Source organism: Lichenostomus cassidix, chromosome 8, assembly GCF_008360975.1.
Source record: "Lichenostomus cassidix isolate B80296 chromosome 8, HeHo_3.0, whole genome shotgun sequence".
Taxonomy (NCBI): Eukaryota; Metazoa; Chordata; class Aves; order Passeriformes; family Meliphagidae; genus Lichenostomus; species Lichenostomus cassidix.
Genome location: NC_139489.1, coordinates 4,716,188 through 4,741,772, shown reverse-complemented (window position 1 = coordinate 4,741,772; position 25,585 = coordinate 4,716,188). Strand labels below are relative to the sequence as shown.

Here is a 25,585-nt window from a genome sequence, read left to right as displayed (position 1 = left end):
GACTACAAACAGCACAGGTGCTGAATTTCACTGGGTACAATATAGCACCCAAATCATTCCATTCAGACTCCTCCCAAACTGAGTACATTGAATATACACATGAAAAAAAGATTCTGCTTCAAAGTCTTAACTCTCTAGGCAAACACACAGAAACAGGTCTAGAACACACACAGGAGGCATTTGTTTCTTTGACATACAAAAACTAAAGACATTAACAATAAATATTATCCCAGTCCAGCTCCTTTCAGGGATATCACACACATTAGGATACCCAGTTTCTATAGACACTAATTACACATGTAGAAATTACGTAAAGATAAATCATTTACCTTGATCCTGTCTGGGGAGGCCCCTGAGCACAGATGAATGCAGTGATGGGAACATATTTTCTACTCATTATGAAGCCACAAGAGTGCAAGAGGGTAAACTAATAAGCCAAGTACAGATTTGTCCAAATCAAACAATTCTAGACAACTAAATGAGCAGCTCTGTATTTACATTTGCTAGCAGAGGCTTAAACCAAGGATGCAATATCTGGAGATCAGCACGATTCTACTCACCAAAGTATTCGAAGAACTGAAAGGCAGCAAAAGATGTAGCTATGAGAAACTTCTTCTCTTTTTTTTTTAAATAAAAACCATTTAAGCTTGCTAATTTTTGCTGTCTCAGACAATCAAAATTCCAATTGTCTGGGACATCAAATCTAAAAAAGCACGAAATTAATCTTCAGAAGTTAAAGTCTTAAAGGCATTGCATCATTATTTTTGTTGGATATATTTTTGATTATAATGCAGATGAACCCCAAATTTAATAAAACTAAAATAACATGAGTTAAGTATGAAACATAACAGGATATTGCAAAGAGATTAGGTAGTTTCCTTTAGACTACTTGCAGAGCCCAAGGAAAAACCAAACCGAGGGACACAATGACGAGAAGGCACCACTTAATTAGAATATTTAACGGAATATGAAAACAGAATACTCATAGTACCGGCCTTGGCAATGGAACACAGTGAGCAGAATATGGACCTGAAACATCAGCAGTGCTCCACACCAGATCCTGTTTTGCCTGTCGCCTGTCTGTAGTAAAGAAAGAAGCAGGCTTGCTAAATTCAAACCAGCTGCAACGATGAGAGTGTTACAGTTGGACTGAAGGAAGCTTACCTCATGAAAGTATTGTGGAAACTGCTGTTGGAAAGATAATAAAAGGATTAACTGCAGTTTTAGTGAACCATTTACTTTTCAATCAAAATGTCTCATGTATTTCCTGTTCTCAAGTAGCTTGAATTCCAAAATTCCTTTGTCTATTACAGTACATAGTAGCAAAGCCTGTCATAAGAAATTAATAATTTTACATGGAAAAGTACTTTTATGTATGAGGGCAGGGTGCTGCTCACTGTTAGCTTCTCCTGAGCACTTCGATACCTAGTCAGGCAATAATCTTACAGGGAAGAACGAAATCAAGGGCTTAAAAAAAAGTACAATAGGTAATTGTGAACAGCGGAAGAAAATCTCCACTACAAATACCAAGAGACGCAAAGTTACTTTAACAGAGCTACAGCAAAACCGAAACAAAATCTCAGACCTCTACAGAGAGAGAATGAATTGCCTTCATTCTCTTAATTTGCAGGAATAACAGCACAATTATTACCACATCAAAAGAAAAGCCATCATTTAAAATGACATCACTGCACAGTGCAACAGTGCACAGCAACCCCTGTTCAAAGTGGAATGGAATTCACCAGGCAAATGATTCCCCCTCGATATTAATAACTTTAGGGAACTGTGCTGCAGCTTTGGATCCTGCCCCTGCTAGATCAAGCTCTTTCCAGGGCAGAAAACTAAATTTGCAAAGAAGACTTCTTTTTGTGTATTCTCTTGGATCCACTTGACTCCCTGCAGAATTCCAGACTGCAACATTTAATACACAATATCTCTGCTGACAGTGGACGGTTCTTTCTCTGGGAATAGAAGAGTTAACCCCAAGCTGAGCAATGCAGAGCTCACAATTCTGATTGGGCCATTCCATGTATGGGAACAACTACAATATCTGCTCCAGTAAAAGAGATCTTTATATACTTACATGCCAAGGCTATATACATATGCCATAAAGGCTGTCTGCAATATCAGATGCAAAGGTTTTTCCAGCCTAATCACAAAACCTTGATATGTTATCAAAAGCTGGCAATTCAGTGCAGATGAAATTAATTGAAAGTAGGACATTTTTTGCATTTGCTAAGATATTACAGCATTTAGTATCTCTGGTTTACCAAGTTTTCTGCAGGAATGGGAATGTAACATTAGAAATCTGCTATACAATGGCTGTTAAATATGCATTTTTCAGGAAAAGAGACAAGTTCCCTTACCCACAGAGTCTACTGATCTTTCAGCACCACAGGAAAGTGAATGTTTTAAGTAGGCTTTCAGTTTACTTACCTACACTTTTGTTTTGAAAGAAGCAAACTTGCATTATCCTTTGATAATTTATAACTAAATGAAATCTCTGCAGGGGAAGTTAAATTTATCTGTACATTTAGTAAATGTGATAGAGCTACTTCTGGAAATGAACCAGTCAGCTCTTGCTTTCAAAGGAAAAAGAAACACATATGTTTTAAGAGTGTTTCCATTTTATCTTGGACAATTTGATGGTATTCTCTAAGTATGTCCACTGTTTCCAGTATTATCTTAGGGAACACCCACTAAACAGTGCTGACATTAAGATAACTTTTTTAATTTATCTAATGGGCATAAAAGGACAATCAGGACAATCACTTACAGAGAAAATTTTTCTCTGCAAAACATTTTGAATACTCTTGTCTTCTTCCTTTTCCCTCCCATAACCATCGCAGGCCTGGAAGCTTTTTCTTGAACAAATGAAAAAAAAAAGTAAACTTTTCTTATAAACATTCTTTCCTATTCCTCCATAGAACACTACAGCTTGCCATGGAAAAGTTTGTCATGATCTAACTTCCTTATAAGTATTTTCCATTGTATCATGCTCTGATCAAAACAATAAAATAGACATATAGTTAAAAATTCTGCCTATCAGGAACCCCAACCTGCTGCCATAACCATTCTCTTTGTCTGGACTTATTTGTGTGTGCATGCGTGTGTGTGCACACGCGTGTGGGTGTTACCAATGAGACTTTCCAAATTTCATGGCCCAATTTGGAAGCTTATGTCAAACTTGTTTTGCTTCATATGTTTCACTCAGGGTCTTATATCATTGTTGTTTCAAACATGTGGAAAGCTTAATGGAAGTCATTAACTTTTATTTTAGTTTGGCCATATTGTCATCATGGTGGGCAGATGCAGAGATGGTGTTATTCCCAAGATCCTCTTTTTGGAACACTGCTGTTGTTTACATCTTCTTGATCAGAAAAGAACAATGGTTTTTACTTATTTGTAAAGCTCTGTTTTGCAAATTAAAAAAGCCCCTAACAACCTTTGAAAATGTAATTAAATATATTCTTTTTCTTCTTTTAACTGTTTAAAATCCTTTAACAAGTTTCTTTTTTTTGTCCAAACTACCATTTGAAACTTTTGCACTCACAACTCTATGGGTTATTGTTCAGCTGAAGGAATGAAAAGAATTTCATTAGATGTGTTTTATGTTTCTTGATTAAAAATGTCACCCGAGGCTCAGTGACTTTGTTTTACGTTAAATGACGGCTGCGTGCTTTGATCATCACTTTATTAGTGGTTTAATGAATATTAAAAAAACAAAGCACTGTATTAAAAGTTAAGCTCTCATATAAGGAAACTGAATCCCTTTTCCAAGAACTACAGTATTTCTTACTCAATCATTTCCTTCTAGATTAAGGTTTCCTCCAATTCCCCTTTAGCCTGCTACAGACTAAGTTACAGGAAAGCACAACAATTATATTGGAATAAGATCGAAGAGAGAGCAAGAAAGAGAGCAGAGCAGTTATGTTTCTATTCAAACAAATATAATCCAGACTTACCATGCACTTGTTTGGTTTTTCTCCAGAGTGAACCCTCATGTGAATCAGCAGTTTGTAACGAGCATTGAAGGGTTTATAGCGGCGGACACAGCCTGCCCAGAAGCAAGTGAAGTCCTCTCCTTTCCTCTGGTCAATGTGAGTCTTTTCTATGTGTCTGACCAGTTCGTCTTGTTGGTCATAAGTGGCACTGCAGTCAATCCACTGACAGACCTGCTTGCCACTGCTGAGGTCCTGCTCATCGCCGTCACTGGGCTGCAGGGACTTGGGGGACATGGAGGCGTTTAGGTGAGGCAATGTCCCTGGGGTCTGGCTGAGCTGCTGGTGCAGGTGGTAGGGGGGAGGCAGCCCCTGGTGATGGCGAAAAAGATCAGCAGTGGAGGAATAATCGTCAGCTGGTTCTTGTTTTAAGAAACTCACCTTCTGGGTGCCGTGCGAGGAGTTCTGGTGAGGAAGGCTCGTGCCATTCATCATAAGGCTGAGGCTGCCATTCTCCTCGACTTGCTGCATTTGTATCTGCTCACAGTCACCTCTGTCACATTCAGCGGAAAGAGGTACAAGACATGCTGGAGGGGAGGGAATACTGCAAGGGTTTCCAGGCTGAGAGCAAGACTGGGGCTGAGAGGATTTTTGAGCACTGTGATGACTGATCTCCACAGGATGAGAGGAAATGCCAGCTGAGTTAGTTCGCAGTCCATTCACACAGGTGACCAGTGACGTCTGTGACGTGCGGATGATAGCTGTAATATCGATTCCTTCGGCTGAAGACGGCACGACAGAGATGCATCTCTTCTTCAGGTTGCTTGTTTGTAGCCTGGCCGAGTGCTGAGGGGTGCCAAGTGACAAAGGACCCAGGGAGGAGCTGTGTTCATTATTAAACAAGTACGATGAAAGTGAATTTGTAAAGCTATTATTCATTAGGTCTAGTTCAGAATGCAGGCTACCGGAGGCTCTCAGCTCCATTCCATCCGTAATCCTCCTATGTGTGGAAGCCTCAGACAGAACCTTATAATCACTGGGGCATTCTTGTTTAATATGCTGAGCAGGGTGACTTCCATTCAGGCATGGAGCAGCAGAATCTACTGAGTCTTGAAACCTGGGTGACCTGCAATACAGTTTTCATTAAGCATCGCTAACCACCACAGGATATATGATTTTTGTACAAGACACAACACTTGTTAAGCCCTGGAGAATGGAAGCACTTGCTCTCTGCTGAATGTTGCCTGTCTAATGCAGCAATTATACAAAAAAAAAAAAAAAAACTGCAATGCTTCCTCTCCAACCTGTGTAAAGACAGCATCGTTTTACACAGGAATAATTTTACACACTGGGTTACACACGGAACAGACAATCTCCTCTCCACTGCTACAGGCAGTTCATCAATCACAATCGAGGCTTTCAATGCATAATAGATTGGCAAAACAATAGCTGAGAATGAAGTTTGAGAACTTTGGGCACTTTTGAATTATTAAAATATCATCATTTTCCTCAGAGCACACTGGGAAAATGCCTTGGCATTCTTGTTGACACAAAAAAGGCTGAGCTTTGCTTACATGTCAGAGACATGCTTTCCTTAGCTAAATTAAAAAAGGAGCCAGATCAGTGGAGAAAAAAGGAATACAGCAAAAGAACTGCTTGCTTTCAATCAGCGCTCCAGAATCACAGATCAGCTGAGTATTTACTTCCACAACATAAAAAGTTCACAGCCAGCAGATTTAAAATGGCAGCCTATGCACTCCCATCTCCATTTTTCATCATAAAGTGTGCATGGGGCTGTAAATCACAGTAAGATTGTTCTGCAGAAATGACTTTTCATATTTTTTGATGTGTGTTGAACCCATTCATTGAGGAAGCAGAACCTTGAGGAACTCCACAAAGACTTTTCAGAAAAGCACTCCCATTAGGAAACATTTCCTCCTAGCATTTTCTTCCAAGCAGTTAGCAACTGCTTTACGGCTTGAAATAAAACATTTTATCTCAGCTATAAACATTTACTGTGGATGATCCAACTGTGTGTTTTTTCTTAGGATCAGAGGGTGTTCCTTACATATCCCTAAAGCATGGGGAGGTTTAACCTATGGCTTCATCGTGCCAAACCGAGGAGAGGAAACAGTACATCTGTGTGCAGGAAAGCTGTACCTGAGCTAATAAACCCTCCAGAGAAGTGCCCCGTGGCTCTTAAGCTGACATGTTCCACTTAAATGAATTTTATGCTTTTTGGATGCTAGCACCACAAAAGCTGAAGAAAACCCAGTCATTTGGCAACCTGTGTGTGACACTGCAGCTATGGCAGATCTGACACATTTTAAAGCATGAAACATGTGCGCATAAAAGTATTTTGGACATTTATACATCAAACTGTGAAGATGCTGAATAAACTGGATTTATTTTATATCTTAGATTGTTTTATCACTATTATTTCCATTAATCCAACACAAATGTTAAGATGAGAAACTGGGACTACTTCTAAAACTTCATTGGTTACAGCTCTCAAAAGACCAAAAAAGAGATGGAAAAAATAACAACAATAAAAAGCTCCAAAAATACTTCCTTCCCATGAAATTAAGGCTGTCAAAAATTGACATCTGTCTGAGGCACAGAACTGGCAACACTGCATTCACTAGTGACAGGTTTCTAACCTCCAATAGGGCTTAACGTAAAAAATAAATTCAAGATCATGAGAGAAGTTAAATTCTCCATCATTCACTGGTATAGAACAATCAGATCTTGCATTTGCCACCACAGATTTTAAACCAGTACATTTAAAATTTTTAGAGGTTTCCATAAACCATTACTTATAATTTCTCCCTTTAGGTTTGCACAGTTGGTCTCAGGATAAACTTAAAGCACCTGTTTCTGCAGATGGTAAATTTATATCTGAAAAACCAAACCCAACAACATCCATACATTATTTTTTAACATTTACAGAACCATATGCCTGTAAAATATGTGGCATAAGTATACTTTTATTGCACATGTTTGGGAAACCCTGCTCTGTTTGCTCAGTAGAAAGCATGGTGTTTTAAACTCGTTCTCAGAAAGGCTTTACAGCATGCCATGCCAGGTACAGCATTTCCTATTACTTAGTTTCTGCTGTTCGAAAATTCTTCTAAATAATTTAGTTTGTATCATGGTTTAGTGGTCCCAAAGCCTCAGGCTAAAGTAAACACAACACATTTCATACATCATATAAAGCTAACCCAAGCCTTACATTTTAGCCTGTGATAATTGGTGTCGTCTTATTAAGCTTTATGTAAAGCTCCCATCTTGCCAGAAATCCATAGGAGAAGTTTGTTTTTTTTACTAAGCTGGAGTCAGCACAAAGTACCTGCAGGATGGACACAAACATCCCTGTCCTGAGAAATACCAGGTTTCCAACACCCCCAGGAACAGTGATCTGCATTTCCAGTACAGGATCTTACTCAGAATCAAGAATGTACTGATGTGATGTTGCAGTGCAGATTATGAGACACACAAAAGAGTTCTGGACCAAAAGGCAAGCTGGAATGCCTTATTTCAAAAGCAAATGAGATGAGGGTACTAAATTCATACTTCCCATTGCCACAGACGTGTCTTATCCATTCTCTGCCTACAAAATGATAAGCACAGGCTGTTTGTGCAGATCAGAACCAAGCCCTCTCCAGGATCTGAGGTTTTCTCTGTAGCATTATATATTTATATACATTATATAGCCCATGTTAGTTAACTCTGCTGGGAGAAAATGACATTCCTTCAATTTCCTGACGTTTGAGTGCTGGGGTACCTGATGTCAAGGTTACATTAATGCAGAGTTCCTGGCAGTATTTTGCCATCACTATTCCAGGGAAAGCCCTACGCATACCTCCCAGTCCTGGGGGGGGGTGGAGGGAGAAGGGGCACAGAAACATAACTAATGCAGGAATGATACTTAGTGTCTGGCATCCAACTTGCTCCTCTTACAGCCATTGACTCTTTGCGCCTGGCATTTTGCTGTTACTGCCTGTACCCACAGGCTGTGCTGGCCATAAGGATTTTGCAATCTCTGGACAGTAGCCAAGTATAAATGCATATGAAATAAACAGCCAAGATGAGAGGGACAAAGGAGAGCACAGAGCAAGGAGCACTGTGTAGACACATGTGGGGCTTCTAGATCTGGAATCCTAGAAAGAGGGTGGGGTGAGAAAAATACACCCCAAAAACCTCTCTTCTAAGGGAGCATCCATGCATCAGAGATGGACAGTCAGAGGGAACGGAATTGCTGCTTAAGCTCAAGAAAGCTGAGTGTAAAGCCTTTGAAGAGTAACAGCAGCCTCTCAGAGGATACTGAGGCAGTGTTTCCTAAGAGACTCCCTTACGTGGTAATTGGAGCCAGAGCACGAGGCCGGTAGCACCATGCCAGAAGCACTGCAGTTCCCAACTGCCCTCAGAGGAAAAGATGACTGTATCTGAAATCTCCGGATTATTTACAAAACATACATGCCTTCAATTGCCACTGGAAATGTGCACCCGGTGATAACTGACAGTTTTAAGAAGCTGGAGGGGATTGTTCTGCTGCACATCCAGGGATCCTGTGCAACACAATCCGAGTGCTCTGATGTCCTCCCTGGGTTTTGCATGCTGAGCACTGAGCGCAGTGTGGGCGGGTTTGCCGTGGCTGATAATGGATTATTTGACAAAAGGCCAACATTAGCTGTGTGCTGCCTCCAGTTGTGGTGAGGAAGGTATTGGGACTTTTCCAGTCCCACACACATTGCATTCACAGATAGAATGTAGCAGCAATTATGCTGCACAACTTAAAAGTTATTAACTGAGTGGGGGAAAGGGGCCAGGAAGAAGAGGGATCGTGATTCTTGGACTAAGACAGTCATCCCTAGAATACAGTTCCAAGAGAAAGCAATTTCAGGGAGAAACTGAAGGGGATAACAAGTTTTAGTGCACTGAAGCGAAAAAAGGACAAAGACACTCACAAAACCCCAAACCCTGAGGGAGATTTTTCATTGCTAGGGGAGGTGCTTCCTGGTTTGTTTGGCTTTTCACTGGACATTCCATAACCTAGAAATGCAAAGTGGTTCAAAGTTCTACCCAGAGATGTTTGAATTTGTGTCTCCCTTTATCTCTGTGCTGGTCACTAGAGCTGGGCAGAACAACCAAAGAGAGTTTGCCCTGATGTCCATGTGCTCCAACATCTGACAATTCCAGCTCTACTTCTCTCATCCATTTTCTGATGAAGGTTGAGATTTGTGGAAACACAGAAAACCCTTGGTTCCCACTGACTTCTCTCCTGGCACTCACTTCCACCTTAGTTACATTCTCCTGTTTCCAGATTGTCAGGGAAAGACCATGTTTTCTGTTACCTGCTTGTCAAGAACCTTTAGCATCACAAACACCATGAACAGAAGTTGTCTGAAATGCTGTCCACCTTCTCTGAAATGCTGAGGGTTTGGCTCTGTGTCTCATGAAAAGCCCTGAGACACTGTGTCTGTGAGGTCCATAGAGCAGAGCTGGGCATTGGCTTTACCTTGCAAATCCCATGCAGACAAAAGCTCTATTAGCCAGGTGGACAAAAAAGCAGAGCATGACCAGTGGGACACAAAAAGAACCTTTAATGGAGTGGGAGGGTCCTTCACAATATTCTCCAAACATTTCCAAACCTAGCAGCAGCAGAGTCTCAAGGCTTTAGACCATGCCACAAAGCAAAGGGAAGGGAATTAGACCCATCACCTGCTACTTTCTCATGTTATGCAGTCGACAGTCCTTTATGTTGTTCTGGGAATCCTCTTCCAAATGGGGGCTGGAAGGGGTTCATATTTCTGAGGGTGGGTACTGTGATGCCAGGTATGAAGGTATCTGTCATTTCCTCATTATAAATTTTACAAAAAGGTTCAAAAAGATCTAAGCAGAGTATTCTCTTCCTCCTTTTGTTTGCTCCTGCCCTAATTATCTTTGTTTCGTAATTGTCCTCACTGACAGAATGAAAAAAAAAAGGTTGAAAACTGCCAGTCCCACACTGAGCCATAAAGAAACCAGAAAGGAGGGAACAGATTCACATCCAGATGCAAAGGCATCTACAAATTCTTGTAGCAGTCGAGGATTATTTTGTTATGTGGCATGGATATTATTTATCTTTTCCAAATAAACAAACAAACAAACATGCAAAAAGTCTTTCCACTTGCTTGCCATATTACCATGCCTCCTTCTCCTGAAAACACAGATGTTCTTACCCCACCAGAAAATTGAAAAGGCGAAACAAGGCATGAATATGTATAATGAAATCAGGAACAGTCAGATTTTCAAGACCAAGCTGTAGGCCATATTTCCTCTTGCTGTGACTATGGAAATTTCAGCCTGATAGCTCCATCCACAAAGTGCCAAATATTCCAAGTACCTAAGATAAAGGCTGCAACTTTACTGAGGTTTTTCTTTTCTACATCTCTTCAAAAAGGTCAAGATTATTCTTATTACACACCCTGCCAAAAAGCAGCATAATTAAAATAGATGGACAGATTTTAATTTGTAGCAGGCTTCTATTCACAATGGATGTCTGTTTAGGGTACTTGTTTAAAATCTGGTAATGTTACATTTGTAACAACAACAAAAAAATAATGGAGTTCTGTGTTTTCATATAATTAATTTATAGCAAATGTTTAAATCAAGATTCTGTTCATAGCATATCCAACTACAGCATATATATCAAAACCAGAGACCAAATTTTCACATTAGGGCCTTAAAAGCAAATACCAAGGATGTGGCTGTATGGGAAAACTGCAAATCGTTCACTGAAGGAAACACTGTAGAAATAAAAGTGTCACTGCTTCCTGTAGGTTTGACGGTGGCACGCCAAATCACCCTGTGGGAGACAGTGAGTTGGGACTAAGTGTCATCCCTGCCTCCCAGGCAGTAATTTGGTGACACCATGGCACTGGGGAGGAGCCAAGGGCACGAGGTGGTAAAACCTGGAGCGGTACCTGAGATCCGAGTGCGCCAGGTTGAGCTGCCCGACGTGCAGCAGCCTCTCCCGGGACAGCGCGTGCTCTCGCACCAGAGAGTTCCCCGTGTGCAGGAACAGACCTTGCCTGCACACAGGCACCGAGCTGCTCGTCATCTCCATGTCCATCATGTTCTTCTTCTCAGAGATCAAGCTGCAATGGTTGTAGCCACCATTCACTGTCAAAAAAATAAGTGGGGAAAAAAAAAAAAGATAAGGCTTTGACTAAGAACTCTCTCCACTGACGACTGCTTTGTAAACTCATTTTGGATTTCCTTCCAAAATTCTTGTATTTATGATTAGGCAGAAGAAATGAATGGTCTCACAAGGAAGTAAAAAGTAATTGCAAAAGATTTGGATCTGTGAACTATGGTTGTTTATTCCTCATTGGAATAACGTACAGAATAATGTACAGAATAATGTACAGAATAACGTACAGAATAATGTACAGAAATGCAGCATCTTCTGGCATGGACAGTCAGCTGTATTTGGTGGGTTTGGACTGAGGTGTTTCAGAGTATGACTTTAGATGCCTTTCAGCTTATAGTGGATCTTTCTGACTATTAGCTCTGCCCTGCTTGTAATCATGACATAAATTAATCATTATATCCTCTGGAGTCTAACGCTCCATCAGGCTTTGTTCCATTCTTACTCTGGCTTCATCCCATCATAATTTAACTCACTTCAGGGTTAATACCTGCTTTAGCAAGACTGTATAATAAGACTTTTGACTGTTAATTTGGGTAGATGAATCATATTTAAAGGGTATCTAAATACACTGCTGAACACTGTAAGTTTTTCACACCACCAAGAGAAGATGGTAAATCAATCATATTACAATACCCAATTCACAGTTCCTCTCCTTCCAACAGCAGTTACCTGGAATACAGTCAAGATGTATCTTCCCTCCAAAACACTGTAGATCCTTTTTAAATGTTTAAGATTTATACTGGACTTGTAATAAAACACTTTCTTTCATTCCCCAAATGATACAAGTCTGAAATTCATTAGGGCTTTCTAAATATGTACTTTACCAATTTTATCATATTATCAAAACATAGAAACTTGAAGCTTCCACCAAAGCTCAGCAATACTAACTGTAGCACACACTGATACCTGTTTGTGTGAAGACAGAGATTTCCTAGAATAACATGAACACTATCCCTGTGCTGTCAAAAATAATTATCTTCTCTCGTAGCTGTCAAATAGGAGAACACATTCACTCCCTGCAAAGAACAGAACACTTAAGCTAAATCCATAAAATTCTGTGTTTCAGCCAATCCACCATACATTTGCCTTCACAAAGTACCTTACAGATTCATTAGTAAGAGCTAAAAATTTCTTGCACAACAGTGCCCTGAGTGCAGTTGCACTTGCACCAAAGCCTCTGAAAATGTGCTCACCACATGTGAGCTGGAACAATGATGGACAAGGAAAAAAAACAGCAGCTCATGGGTTTCCCCCTCCACACATCAACTAAAAAAAGAACTGTGAGATTATCTCCGAACACAGACAACCTGAGTCTGTATTCAAGTGTCCAAGCACATGTGAAAGCGAATTCATTATGTCTGAAAAAAGGGGGAAAGTCCGCTTTACACCGCTGTAACTGAGAACAGAATCTGGCCCTCTGACAACTGGCTGTTCTATACAATATTAATATCACTGGCTGGCACACATAAGATTTAAGCACTTTCCATGTCTGGAACCAGATCTCTTCTTTCACTGGTATCGAGGGGCCTTTAACCTACATTCTGTAACTTACCAATAACAGATGAAAAGAGCACACACTGCCTTGCCTTGGACCAGAGGGCTCACCCCGCTTGCACTATACCACAGCCATTCCATAAATCCATATAAAAAACTAATCCTAATTTACAGAGAGTAAATCTAATAAAAACAGAATGGTTTCCAGAAGGATCTGGTAGAAGGGGAATCCATCAAGGTAACTTTTGTCTTTTTGTGTCTTGCAGTTTTGATTTATATCTTCACATTTAAGTGTTCGGGAAGGGAACGGAAGGAGTTGATACAGTAGTGTGCAAAGGCTGCAATCAGGCAATTCCTTCCATATGAGTAATCAAGTTAGTTCATTTTTGGGTATCTTGCTTCTTTCATTCTGGGGTAACTGACTTTGGGGGAGTTTTTTCTTGATTTATGTCAGATTGAGCCATGTGAGAATTGGTCCCCTGGAGTGTGATGAGGCTACACACTTCAGGAAGGACACTGGTCAAGATCTGTAGGGTCAGCCCTACATTTCTTGTTAAGGGCAAATTCTCCTAGAACAAAACAAAACATTTCCTCACACAAAGGTAAGCTTGTCTGTCCAACAACGAGATCAATATTTAAAACACCTCTGTTAAAGGGCAACAGCTCTCTTTCTTCTCCAGGGAACACCTTGTTTACCATTCAGAAAGGCTTCACCCTTACTGACAAAATTAGCTATTAAGGCTAAGAAGATAAGAGCAAGAAAACTTACCAAAAGGGTAATTATTCAACAATAAACGCATGTTGCAGTGTTTTGGAGCTTACCTAATTAAGACCAATGGACAAATAACTGAAAGATGTCTAATTGAAATGACTCACATTTGAAATAGAGACAGATTTGAAATATTTGCCTAACATACTAGATATCCCCAGAGAGTTGTGGGTTTTGCGGCAAAGACCAAACTAGGTCATTTGCCTTTTTTTTTCTTGCTGTTCATTCTCTTTAATTACTTCTTGTTAAAAAAAAAAATTGCCATTCTTGGTTTTGTTTGGATGTGATGTCCAGAATTTACCACGACAACACTGAGAAATGGAACGCCGTTACTGGCAGCTGGGTGAGTCACGTGAGATGAGTGAAAGACCAAACAGTACCAGATTTTCTCAAACAAGTGAAAACCATCCACGCTGGAAGAGGCCATCACATCCCTCCACTGGGAGGAAATTATTAACTCAAGAGGTGCCAAAACAGCAAAGCCATGGGGGATAAGGTGCTGTACCCACACTCAGCATCCCATCCCACATAACAAGCACTGAATAATCCCCATCCCTGTGTACATGGAGTGACTGCCACAACTCCTACACTGTCAGTAATTTAAGAGCATCCAGAGAGATGCACAGCACTGTGCTGCTGATTGAAAGCTCTAATGAATGAACTGGGTGCTTCAAAACACACAGTCTTCAAAGGGATTCATGAAATAGGCCATTTTTTACATTTTCAACAGTAACAACACAATCAACACTTTGCCTAAGTTTTTTATGCCCACCATGCCATTCTCTATGGTGAATGGGAGGGATTGTCTTAATCCTACAACACCAAGCCTGAAGGGCAGAAAAGCTGCAAAGGAAAGGAAAGCAAAGGACAGAAAATAGATACTGGAGCTGTTCTTACACCCCTTACAAGGCAGGCCCAACTGTGTGACTGGGGAGACAGATTTGCTATGCCTGGTTCATTTCAGTGAACCACTATCAGCAGGGATATGAGTTTGGGTCTAAATTTTTCCATCATGGACATAGCTTAAGAGAAACAAAAACATTTTAGAAGTAGGCTGTGGTGATAAGCCATGGATGCCATCACAGCCTTAGCAGACTTTACCCTAGTGTAGCACTGGTATTTTCAGTTAGATCTTAGAACAAGACATCCTAAACAAGGACTTCCAGATCTTGCCCCAGGGACCCAAAAAGAAAGGATGTTCAGATATGTTATTGGCCAGTTTCTTCAGTCATTTCTACCATCTGGTACACAAAAAATCTCTAGATATTTGGGCTTTTCACCATTTCACAGAGGAAAGTTCTGCACTCTGAGACTCTTCTGCCGCTGTTTGCCCTTAGCTGAGGACTGAAATGGTTAACAATAACAGCACCTAATTTTTGCTGCTGCATTCAAGAGTTGTATGTCAAAGAGGAACAATGCAGCTCACACCATTCTCCAGGTTCACCCTGGATCTCTGTATCAGTTACAACCTGTTCACATTTTGAAGTCTGTTTCATACAGCTGGTAGAGACACAGCCTCATTTATTTATAATGCTTTTACACTGTCTTATTAAAAACACAGTGAGAGCCAAAACGTTCTTTAGCACCGAGCAGACCATACTAATTAGTGAGAGTCAAGTGAAGACCAAAATTGTCCTACATTGGTATATCAAAACAGAGGTGCCAGATCCTCTGCCTATTTCCAAATACATATAGGTGATATCAATCCATAAAACATTAGGATTAAAACCAATAGCAATGAATAACAGCAGAATAAAAAAGAAATCTCTATTTCCTCCAAGTTTTTATGAACCATGCAATAAAATCCTACAACAGAAAGAAGCAAACTTATTTCTTTACTTTCACATTGATGTATGAGTGAAGACAGAAGGGCTAAGAAAACCCTTGTAAACTAAAACAACCCAGATAGAGAAATAATTTGTCGAGTATCAATCTTGAAAACTCATGAAAGATAAATACAACCCATGTGTGTCTTTCTAGTAAATTCTGGACCCTAAGTGTTGGCTACATCCATATTTATTATTTCATGTTCAATTTATTTTTAAAACTAGTTATTTGGATTGCATTATATTTCTGTTCTGGGGAATTTATTTTTGCAGACTACACACAGTATTTTAAGAGAGTGAATGTGTAGGGTTGGCACTGCCGAATAAAGAAGCATGGTTAACTTTATATCAGTCCAGCTTAACACAATTTGAAAACAGTTCAGTAGTTTACAGACCTGTAACCTTTTCACTTTTGAGTATGTGGATAGATTTGGCTCCCATATTTGACTTCATAATGACATTATAAAGGCAGCAAAGAACACATAACAATCTACTACATCTTTCATTGCTAAAACAGCTGCACTGTTACGAAGTTTAGATTTCCATCTGAGACCCACACAACACTTTTTGAACTTAGCAAGTATGGCCAAGTTCAAAAAGCTTAAGGAAAACACACCATGAGCTTGGGTTCCAGTGACTTCACAGCTGCAGCTGATGCTCTGAGTTAGGCTCTAGATGTGTAAGGATATAACCATTTTAGGCAACAGTGCATAGATTCTCAGAAAAATACAGAAATGCACTGGCTACTATCAAAAGGAGTCTTTCCCTACAAGCAGGTTTGAAACTCGACATTCTTGGCTTCTGTTTGGATCTCAGATCTTTAAATGATTCACCCAAACAGAGCTGAGAACAGACTGAAAATGACCATTGGCCTCTTTTGTGACAATCATGACAAAGCCTTTCACAACTGGATGAAACACAGGTCTTGTCACTACATTCATTGTTACAGAGTCTCTTCAGCTTGGAATCACCTTTTTCCTGGTGCCAGGCAATTTGAAAAATATTGTTCTCAGCACATCTGGCCTTTTTTGTGGTCAGTTAACCGTCCTCACTATTTGGATTTTAGTAATAGGGGAAAAGACATTAAAAAAAATGTCTTAGGAAAATATTAAGCTCAACAAACATTATTTTAATTAAAAGGAAATCCCCAAACCCTCCTAATGGGCACTTGGAGAATATAAGCTCAATGTAATGAAATTTAATGTGTTACTTCTTTTTTTTTTTTTTAAGAAGACCATGTTTGGAATGGGTTTAATTCTCAGTATTTCTGATAGTTAGAATATCCACACCTCCCAAATAAATGCCATTGTGCCTTTGGTGTAAGCTTTAAGACAACTATACACTGTTTAGGGTTATGTACACTCTAACCTGCCCTTGGCCCCCTTGGTTTTTCTTTTTTGTTGCTCTAAAAGGACACCATCAGGGTTTTCACAGCACCCTGTCATTAGACAGAGTCTGTAGGTTGAAGGAATCCAGAGTGACTCTTTCAGGACAGAAGTTCAGACATTTTGTGATGAGGTACTTGAATTGTTCCTGCTGTAAAGATGCTTCCACCATCGATTACATGACTCCAGTGGGAATCAGGAACTTTCCATACATGCACAGACTGAGAAAATCTATTCCTTTTGTTTTTGACCTCTAAGTCATTTAATTCCCTATAGCCAGAGCATGCCTACTATGAACTACATGTGGATTATTGCTCTCCCATTTACTTACTAAACCCTGAACTTTTAAACTCCCAGATCACCATTCCCCCATATTTTACTTAGTCCATTTAGTCTCTCTTTTCCATGGAAGTTCTAGCCAGCAGACCATGTAAAGACTCTGCAGGGGTATATGCTCTCCCAAACATTTGAAACACAAGGATGTGCAGGGAATGAAAGCTGGGGTTTTGCCATATGGCACCTTGCATATGTCTTGTATAAACATATTCCAAGAAGGAATTTTATGTCTGCCTGGCTCAGCAGTACACTATATACATTAGAAAGGAAAAAAACCAACACAACAAAAAGTATTTCCATCAAGATGTTGGGCTTGAAGTTTTAGGAGCCTGAAGTGCCACTAAGTCAGTAAGAGCCACAAAGACAGAATCACTGTAGGCCACGTGGTGTTGCTTAGAAAAATAAGTGGAGTTATTAGAAAAATAAACTTTAACCAACAGGGGAAACTCATAACTAGAAAGCATTTTGTTCTTTTCAACGCAAGCTGGGTGGAGGAAAAGGTCTCGTGGGATGTGGATGCACAACATCTAGTCTTGTGGACGTAATTCTGCTGCACAGATTTGTAAACCAGTCTACTCACAGGCAAAAGAGACAGAAAATGAGTCATAATAGGAATCAAAATGCACTGGAGTCTCAAAAGAACTTTCCATGTTGCTATGTGATAGGAATGCTCCAACATGTACAGGGAATACAATGGAGGGGAGTTAGTAAACCTGCACATCACTGCCAGCTATGGGTTGTCTGCCATTTGCTGTTCCTCCAAGAAGTGTGAATTAAGCTCCTTTCCTGCGAGAGGCTTCATGAGTCTCTCCACTGCTATCTTTGCTTCAAGCTCACTTGTTGCAGGAGCTTCGTCCACACATTTTCTTCTGGTTCTCCATATATCAGGGATAAAAAGCAACAGCAAAAATGCATTTGGTAGCTGAAGGCTACACATTGTCTTAATACACTTGCATTGGCTCCTCCATGTTCTCACCAAAAAGGAGATATCTTCACATTCACAACCTCCACCTAGACTCACTGCAGATCTCTCACACTTAAAAAGTAAAGAGCATCTTTGTGCTCTTATGTAAACTAGCTTTTTACAACGAAAACTCGAATTGCTATCACATAGAGGCAAACATTTCACCTACACCATCTCCTTGACCATTTAACACTTGATACCTAATACAGTAATGGCTTCTTTGCAGCTCAGAATTAACACTGCCAGAAAGAAAATTCAAGACAAACAAACAGTTTCCACAACACATGCTGAAAAGAGCAACAGCCTACCCCTGCTACTTCTCATTTGCTGTTTTCATTGTTTGACATTTCTTTCTGCCAGGATTTTGGCATTATTTCATGGCTTGATTTGAAATATATTTAACATCAAGTGATTTGCAATGTCGTTTTCTATTTTACCAGAACTATGCTTGGGACTAATTCTACTCAAATTGAATTTACCCTTCTGCACTCAGTGCCAATGAATGGGCCTCTTGCAGACTCTCCTCTGGCTGCAGACATATGCAGTGCCTGTTAAACATACAGCTTAATGTATCACCAGTAAGCACAGTCTGCTGAAGGACAGTGTCAAACATATGAGTTCTTGGTGCCATAAATGTCTATTTGTAACAGAAAAAAAACCTCTGCTCTATAACTTAAATGTAACTAGCTCAGGTGTCTCTCCAAAATGTGGCAGCTTCAGACAGCAGCTGGGAGGACTGAACATCTTGACTCTATCCATCTCTTCAGAAAGTCAGATTCTGGGGATAACCAAGGCACCCCCAGCACCACCTGTTCTCCTGTGGGATTTTTTAGCAGACTGTGGGACAGGATAAGAGTAAGGCTATTGTGGAACCTGCTGTGAAGAGGTGAAGGCACAGGGAAGAAGAAAAGCAGAGATATGAGGGTGCAGAAAAATTAAAGAGTACACAGAATGCTATAAAAAGGGAAAATATTCTCACTGAATGGTGCTGTCTTACATGAACACTGAATAAACAGCGAGAATAAACAGGAGACGTTTAGCTCCTGCTAGAGGACCTCTGTGAATCTTCCAGTGATGACAGTGGGCAGTTGCTATGGATTAGGAGGTATGTGGAGTACTCTGTTTTTATTTAGCAATGCTGCCTCCCGTAAACTGGCTCTGCACTTTCCACACAAGCCCTGAGAACAAGGTATCTCAGGGATTACAAGAAGCTGGATATGCCAGTGAAGAAACAGATACAGAAGGGTCACTGTAACCATGAGAAGCCCTTTCCTCTGACAAACACATTATGCAATCACGAAAAACAGGGCTGAAAGAGTCTTCAGAACATGATTTACTCTGTCCTGTGTCCCTACAGCATAATCCAACATCACAAATTTAAGGGGGTGTTTGACCAATCTACTTCACAGGCTCCAGCAATTCCCCAGCATTTCTGGCAAACTATTCAGTCATTTCACTTGACTTTATGTCTTTGACTTTTTCTTTATGTCTAACTTAAAGGCCCCTTAGCACAACTCAGTCTGTTACATATTGTCCTGTCCAAACTGGACATGGAGAAGAGTCTGTTCTCTTGCCCTCCATAGCAACCTTTTATGTTTTTGCAGGCTGTCTCCACTCAGTCTTCTCTCGCCAGTGTTACACAGCTCTCATTATTCAAGTTTTTTCTCATAAATCATGTTTTCCAGAGCTCTGATGTCTTCCCTCTGTCTCTCTTCTGAACTGTCTCCAGCAGTCCTTTTTCTGTACTTTATACACCTTTTTTCTCCACACTTTTCACTATCAGATCCTGTTCTTTGCAGCTGGTAGCAGGTACAGGCTTCCTTCACTGTGAGCCAGCAGCACAATGGCAGGCAGATCCAGCAGTTAAATCTTATCTGGATTAGATTCTCTTTTTTCTTGGGTAAAACAGAGAATAATGAGATTAATGAACCTTTGGCATGATTCAGTTTTCCTGTTAGTTTTTACTGTTGCATCAAACTGCCCTCTGAAAAATGCCTAGAAAGCTCAGAACAGAACTTACCAAACACACATGCAGAGGTAACGTTTGCCTCCAGCAATGTCCCCTCGTGCCAAAATAAAACTTAGCAGCATAAAAACTAAACAAAAACTCTCAGGAAAGTGCACATACTTGCACACTGTCCAGGCTCTGGTGTTAGAGCAGTCTCAAAACTCTAAGGGCTGACTCTTCAGATCTACAGCACTTTTTCTGCTGACCATCCCCACCATCAAGAATATGTGAAAGGCATGAAATCATTCTAACATGCTGATCCCATCCATCCCATAGAACTGAGAGTAATTCATTAATCATATTGTCTCTGAGCAAAGCTCTGTTTTTGCCGGGTTGTCAGTCAGGAGTCACTGCCACAGGCAGTGAAATAAACAGCACTACAAAACTAGAAAAAGCAAGATCAGAGTTAGGAAGTCTTCCAGAACTGAGTATCTAAAGAGGCACACGGAATTCTGACATCTCCGTTTTAATAACAGCTTAGAGTGCTTGATTAAAGACACAAAGAGTGCAGCCAGGAACTCAGTAAATATTGTTGACCAACCAAAGTGAGCAAAGAGCCATGGACAGAACTATCTTCTCAGACCAGATTTGAGGGTCTCAGATGGAGAAGTTTAGCTTGTTACAACTCTGGGCAGACACTCCATTCCTCTCCCTTCCTCCTTCCCATCACCTTAGCACACTGGCAACCTTGATAATGTGCATTTTTATGTGAATTTGGTGCTGGGAAACCAAGGCAGATTAAGAGCTATGGAGATGCAAATGTTCACTGAATGTAAAATGTGGTTAAAAGGTGTGCGAAGTTCCCGAAATGTCAGGACCAAATGTTGTGTAAGAACTATTTCTAAGTAGGAAACAGACCCTGAGGGTGAAGTGACCAAGTTTGTAAATAGCAGGCATAGCACAGGGATAGAGTGAAACTTCCAAAGACCACAGTTTACAGGCTGAGCCCAGAAAGAATGCTATGTGCCTGGTGCATTGCATTTCCTCTGGGATATCTCCATCTAGTTTAACCACACACTCTTGGATCTTGAGAGCATCTTTTAACAAGACATCAAATCTCAAAGTGGAATCTTTAAATGATGGAGAATTGCTTCTGTAGCAGTTTGTTCCATGGTTCTCAGCATGAATTTTATATAGCTTGAACTTGTTTAACTTCAGTTCAGGCCCTGGGTTTCACATTATGACTCTGTGTGAAAACACACAATGTACCTCATACTCTCTCCCTCTGTAGAAAACTTCAGGCCTTGTTCCTACCTTTTCTTCAGGGATTAACTGGCTGCTTTCTTCATTCTCTCACACTACAGTGTATTCTCCTGATCATTAATCATTTATGTGAATCTTCTCTTAAACACAGCCAGTTTTTCCAAGGAACCTTGTTAAATTGTCAACACTAGAACAGCACAGCACTAGAATCAATAACATAAGACAGCAGCATTGTTTTGCTACTTCTGCCTAATATGTGTCTAAACACAGCTTTACCAATCCTAATGGTCTTTAACGAGTCCTTTAAATGGTCTTTAAAAGGTCCTTTAAGACTCTCAGAGTTTGCAGGAAGGGAGAAGGATGGTTATTCTGGTTTTGCGTGTGCGTGACTTTCATACAAGTGTCTGCTAAGAAACAGAATAAAGTCACCAAATTATACTACTGTGCCTCCAAAGTTAATGACCCAGAATGAGTTCTGCTGTCGATGGGCCTAACTCAATAGGCACCACTGAAAACAATGGAGTCCCCTAGTGTGTGACCAAAAAAGAAATAACAACTTTTTAAGGAATGTAGCAACTGCAGAAGCTCAGTAACCACTTATGAAACTGGGGGGGGCGGGAGGGGACCAGCCATCTGAATCTTTTGTTTACAGGCAAAAAGAGCTCCAGCAATAGATTCAGTGAGTGTGAGATTTCTGTTATTTTAATTAAGCTTTTCTTAGGTTTGCCTTGTTTGGTTTAGCACTAGTTTTACAGAATAGATCTAAACCCTATGGCTGGGCTGCAAAAAACAGCAGAGAGGGAGTAACTAAAGCTATTTAAAAAATAAAGGAGCTGGAAGCTGAACGTGTGTGTCATCTGAGCCCCATGCTAAACCATGGCCTTTTACAGCTAAAATGATTGCCGACTGAACAGACTACAGCTCACAAAAATCCCTACTTACCTGGCAGAAATCCATGTGATCCTGAGCATGCTGACTAAGAAATTAGCTGAGATTAAGGGGGAGGAATGCAACCTCTGGAGTTCCCAAAAAGAGAAAACCAAGAATTTTTTCCTTCTCATTGTCAGCAAGTCGGCAAGAGGGAAAACATGAGAACAGCACAGCTCCAAAATCACTCCTTGTGATACGACAGAAGCAAGTCTCATGCATTATTTGCGCTGCAAATCATTAGCAGTAGTTTTCCAGAAAGCAAAGCAAGGACTGAAGACATGAGCAACAGCCAAGCAGGGACTCCTCAGAGCATGCTGCAGGGATGTCTAAGCTGGTGGCACTGGCTCCCAAGTGCTGGCACTCCAGGGAGGATCCAAGCCTGTCTCCAGTGGCTGTATCAGCCTGGGCTAGGCTGGCACAACTGCTCTGAGCGTGGCTCATGGGTCAGCCTGGATCAGGCTGTGGGCACTTACCCAGGGGAGATGCTTAGAAAGCACTAAGCTCTACTGATCAACCTCATGTGCTGCACAGATCAGTCCCACACAAGCAAGAGTGGCTTCCCAAAGCTCAAGCCTACATGCCCAGTACGTCAGTGCATTTTCCTCTTCTCAGCCAGTGTGGAAAAGCAAAGTATCTTGTTTCTGTGTAACTGAACCCCAGCCATGTGTATACAGCTAATGACTGGTTACACCACCCATAATGAAGAGTCACGTTTTGCTAACTGCATAGAAAATAAACAAGCTAAAAAACGAAAATAATTACTGGCTTTGGTGGGAATCTCTCTTGACCTTCTTTCTGCACTCAGACCCTTGATGACTGCTATGCACTATAATCACTGTCAGGCACATACAGCACCTGCTCCAGGTTTGCTTTCCCTTTAAAGCCATTGATATATCTTCCTTCTCTTTGCTGCAGAACATCCAGCCAGGAGAGACCACAGCACTGGAATTACTGTAGTCTGCTCGGGATCATTCATGGCCTCTCTCCTCACCCTCACCTGACTGAAGTGCAGTCACATCAAAGGACCCATGCCCAGTTTTTGCTTCTGGGACATAGGTAGTGTTTGTCCAAAGCACACGGCAGAGGTGTGAGGGAACCTTGTGCCCTCTTTTCCCCTGGCACTGGAGAGGAGACCATTCTTAGTACACTGAGAACTGTGCAGTTCTACAGCATGTTCTGTTATTTATTTATTAATATTGTCAAAGCACAAAGGATTGTTATGCCATTGCAGTTTACTCTGCACAGGAATGACCAAAAACATGGCTCCTGCCTCAGAAAGTTCACAGCCTAAGATACTTACAGATGCAGGCAGCAAAGCACAAAGGTACGATAAGGCAGTGCCGCTCAGCACAGCAGCAGTCACAACTGTAGCACAAATGTAGCTAAAGGTTTCTTCATCTTTGTCTGCATCATGGGCCAAACAAGGTATGTCCAATCTCTCAGCGTGCAGAGAGAGCTGTGGGGCTGGGCTCAGGCTGTGGTAGTGAAGGCCAGCAGTTCATGATTGGCAAGGCAGAAAGTAGGGAAGGGAAGGGACCATGAGAAAAAGCAGGGAGAGATCTCACACACCACACACCCCATGGTCTACCCCTGCAACAGAGGGTAGACCTCACACTTCCCCTCAGTGCTTTCAGTAAAGAAGGAAAGTAAGTCCTGCCTAAATATCCTGTTGTCCAGTGATCTGCTTCTCTATAGTCACAGCAATGTCTCCAGAGATGACACAGTGCTGCGCACAACCCTGCTTGGATGCGCATCAGGCATCCTCTCTTCCAGGGAAGTAGTAGCTAATCAGTTATTTCAGTCACAGTTGAACTGGGGCATTTTATAGGAAGGAGTGGAAATAAATGGGGGGAGGGAAGGGAAGGGGTAAAAAAAAAAAAAAAGACAGAGGGACTTACACTGACAAGTGGCTGGTGGGGATAATGACCCCAGTCAGAGTCCTTGTGTTCTTATAAAAAAGTCTCGACAAACCCCAGCATCTGGTAGTTCAGCTGTGGGTTTCCGCTGTTTATTTTTCTATTCCAGCGCTCTCATCCCTATGCACTGCCTGAGCCTGGCTCTGTTAAGCATTCCAAGCTACAGAGCATAATTGAAAGAATAAAAACCCCAGGCTCAGCATCAGGCACATGCAGGAACAAATGAAACTGCTCAGATCCTTCCTTATATTGATGAGAACACAGGCAATAATCTCCCAACACCACACCATACAGGTTTGAGGCAAATGATGGCCAGGAATGTCAACCTCAGCAGGCTCCTCTAAGCTGGTGGTTGCACACATAAACAGCAGGTTATTCTGTTCTAACCAGTGGGAGTCATGACCAACCCCTGTGATGCACAGAGACAAGCAGGTACTCCAGTGAACTGTCCAGAGGATGGGTCCCATTAATTTCTCTCTTAATTTCAAAGATCTTAGTTCTTTCTCTGTGTCTCTTCTCCCTCTTCGCCTTCATACTCAATCTGGTTTGTAATCTCAGTTACAACCCCAAACATAACATAATCATGCTGTTTCTATCGGTAGCTGTCTGCCTACCAGCACTTACAAACTCAGTCTCTGGCATTGCTTAATGGATGAAAAATCATCACAGGCAACTGCCACCAGCTGCACCAAAGAAGGTTTGCCTCTTTATTTCACTCCTGCTTTGAACAGTCCCTACCAGGAGCTCTTCATAACACAGGCTTCACCTCTGACTTGGAACTCTCAGCCCTCACAGCACTTCCAGGACTTTCTGCAAAATATTCCTAAGGTCTTTCTGATCCACCTGCACTGCCAGCACATCCACCCAGCTTCCATTACCCTGTGTTCTTTTGCTAATACATCCTCTCATATGAGCTTTACTCATGCAATATTCCCTTACCGATAATCCTCCAGACTTGTGCAGGAAAGAATTAATACACAGTGACAGTAGGGTGAAAAATTGCAAGATGGGGAAAGGCTGGTGAAGGCTGTTCTGATAAAAACGAGCCTTTGCAGCTGTGATTAAAAGCCACAGGCACTACAGGGGACCCTGGAGCTGTGTGTACTTGGCCAAGATTTCTCTCTTGTCCTTTATCAGAGCTGCACCACTGCTGAAGGTCTCACCTGTACTGAGCTCTATCATGCTGTACCACCCCTTCACCTGCAAGGCACTCTTCCCACTATTCCAGCTCAGCTCAGAGTCAGGAGAGGAGTGGTGCTCAGTGCCTGGAAAAGGTACTGGAGAGAAGCCTGAAGCTGAGGCTCTGCTCCTTTGGGGCAAAGGGAGAGAAGAAGTTTTATCAGCCCCAGAGATGCTGCTGAGTCTCCCTGCACTGCAAGATGTCTGTGCCAGGCCTGAAGGGGCTGTTAATGCTCCATTCACAGGAATTCAATCTCTGAAAGTAATTTTTAACAAAATCTTTTGAGAAATGGCCCATCTTTCAGTCTAGGGAAACCATGTTCTGCATCTAATCAGCAAGGCCGCTGGAGCTGTTAACTGTAATTGGTGATAATCACAGGAGAATGTTATTCTGTGACAATTCATTTTCTGTAATTATTACTCTATTCTTCTAAGTTAC

At 41.2% G+C, this 25,585-nt stretch overlaps 1 protein-coding gene across 3 annotated transcripts in view; it reads right to left on the bottom strand.

Moving 5' to 3' along the window:
* The window catches only part of GLIS1 (GLIS family zinc finger 1), a 177,099-nt gene that overhangs the window by 84,556 nt on the left and 66,958 nt on the right, over positions 1-25,585 (bottom strand). For all 3 annotated transcript variants that reach the window (XM_085067560.1, XM_085067559.1, XM_085067561.1), the window contains exons 3-4: positions 10,907-11,105; positions 3,966-5,067 (exon numbers count right to left, since the gene is read on the bottom strand). In XM_085067560.1, coding sequence (XP_084923686.1) covers positions 3,966-5,067; positions 10,907-11,105 — 1,301 coding nt within the window. The remainder of the gene's footprint in view (positions 1-3,965; positions 5,068-10,906; positions 11,106-25,585) is intronic.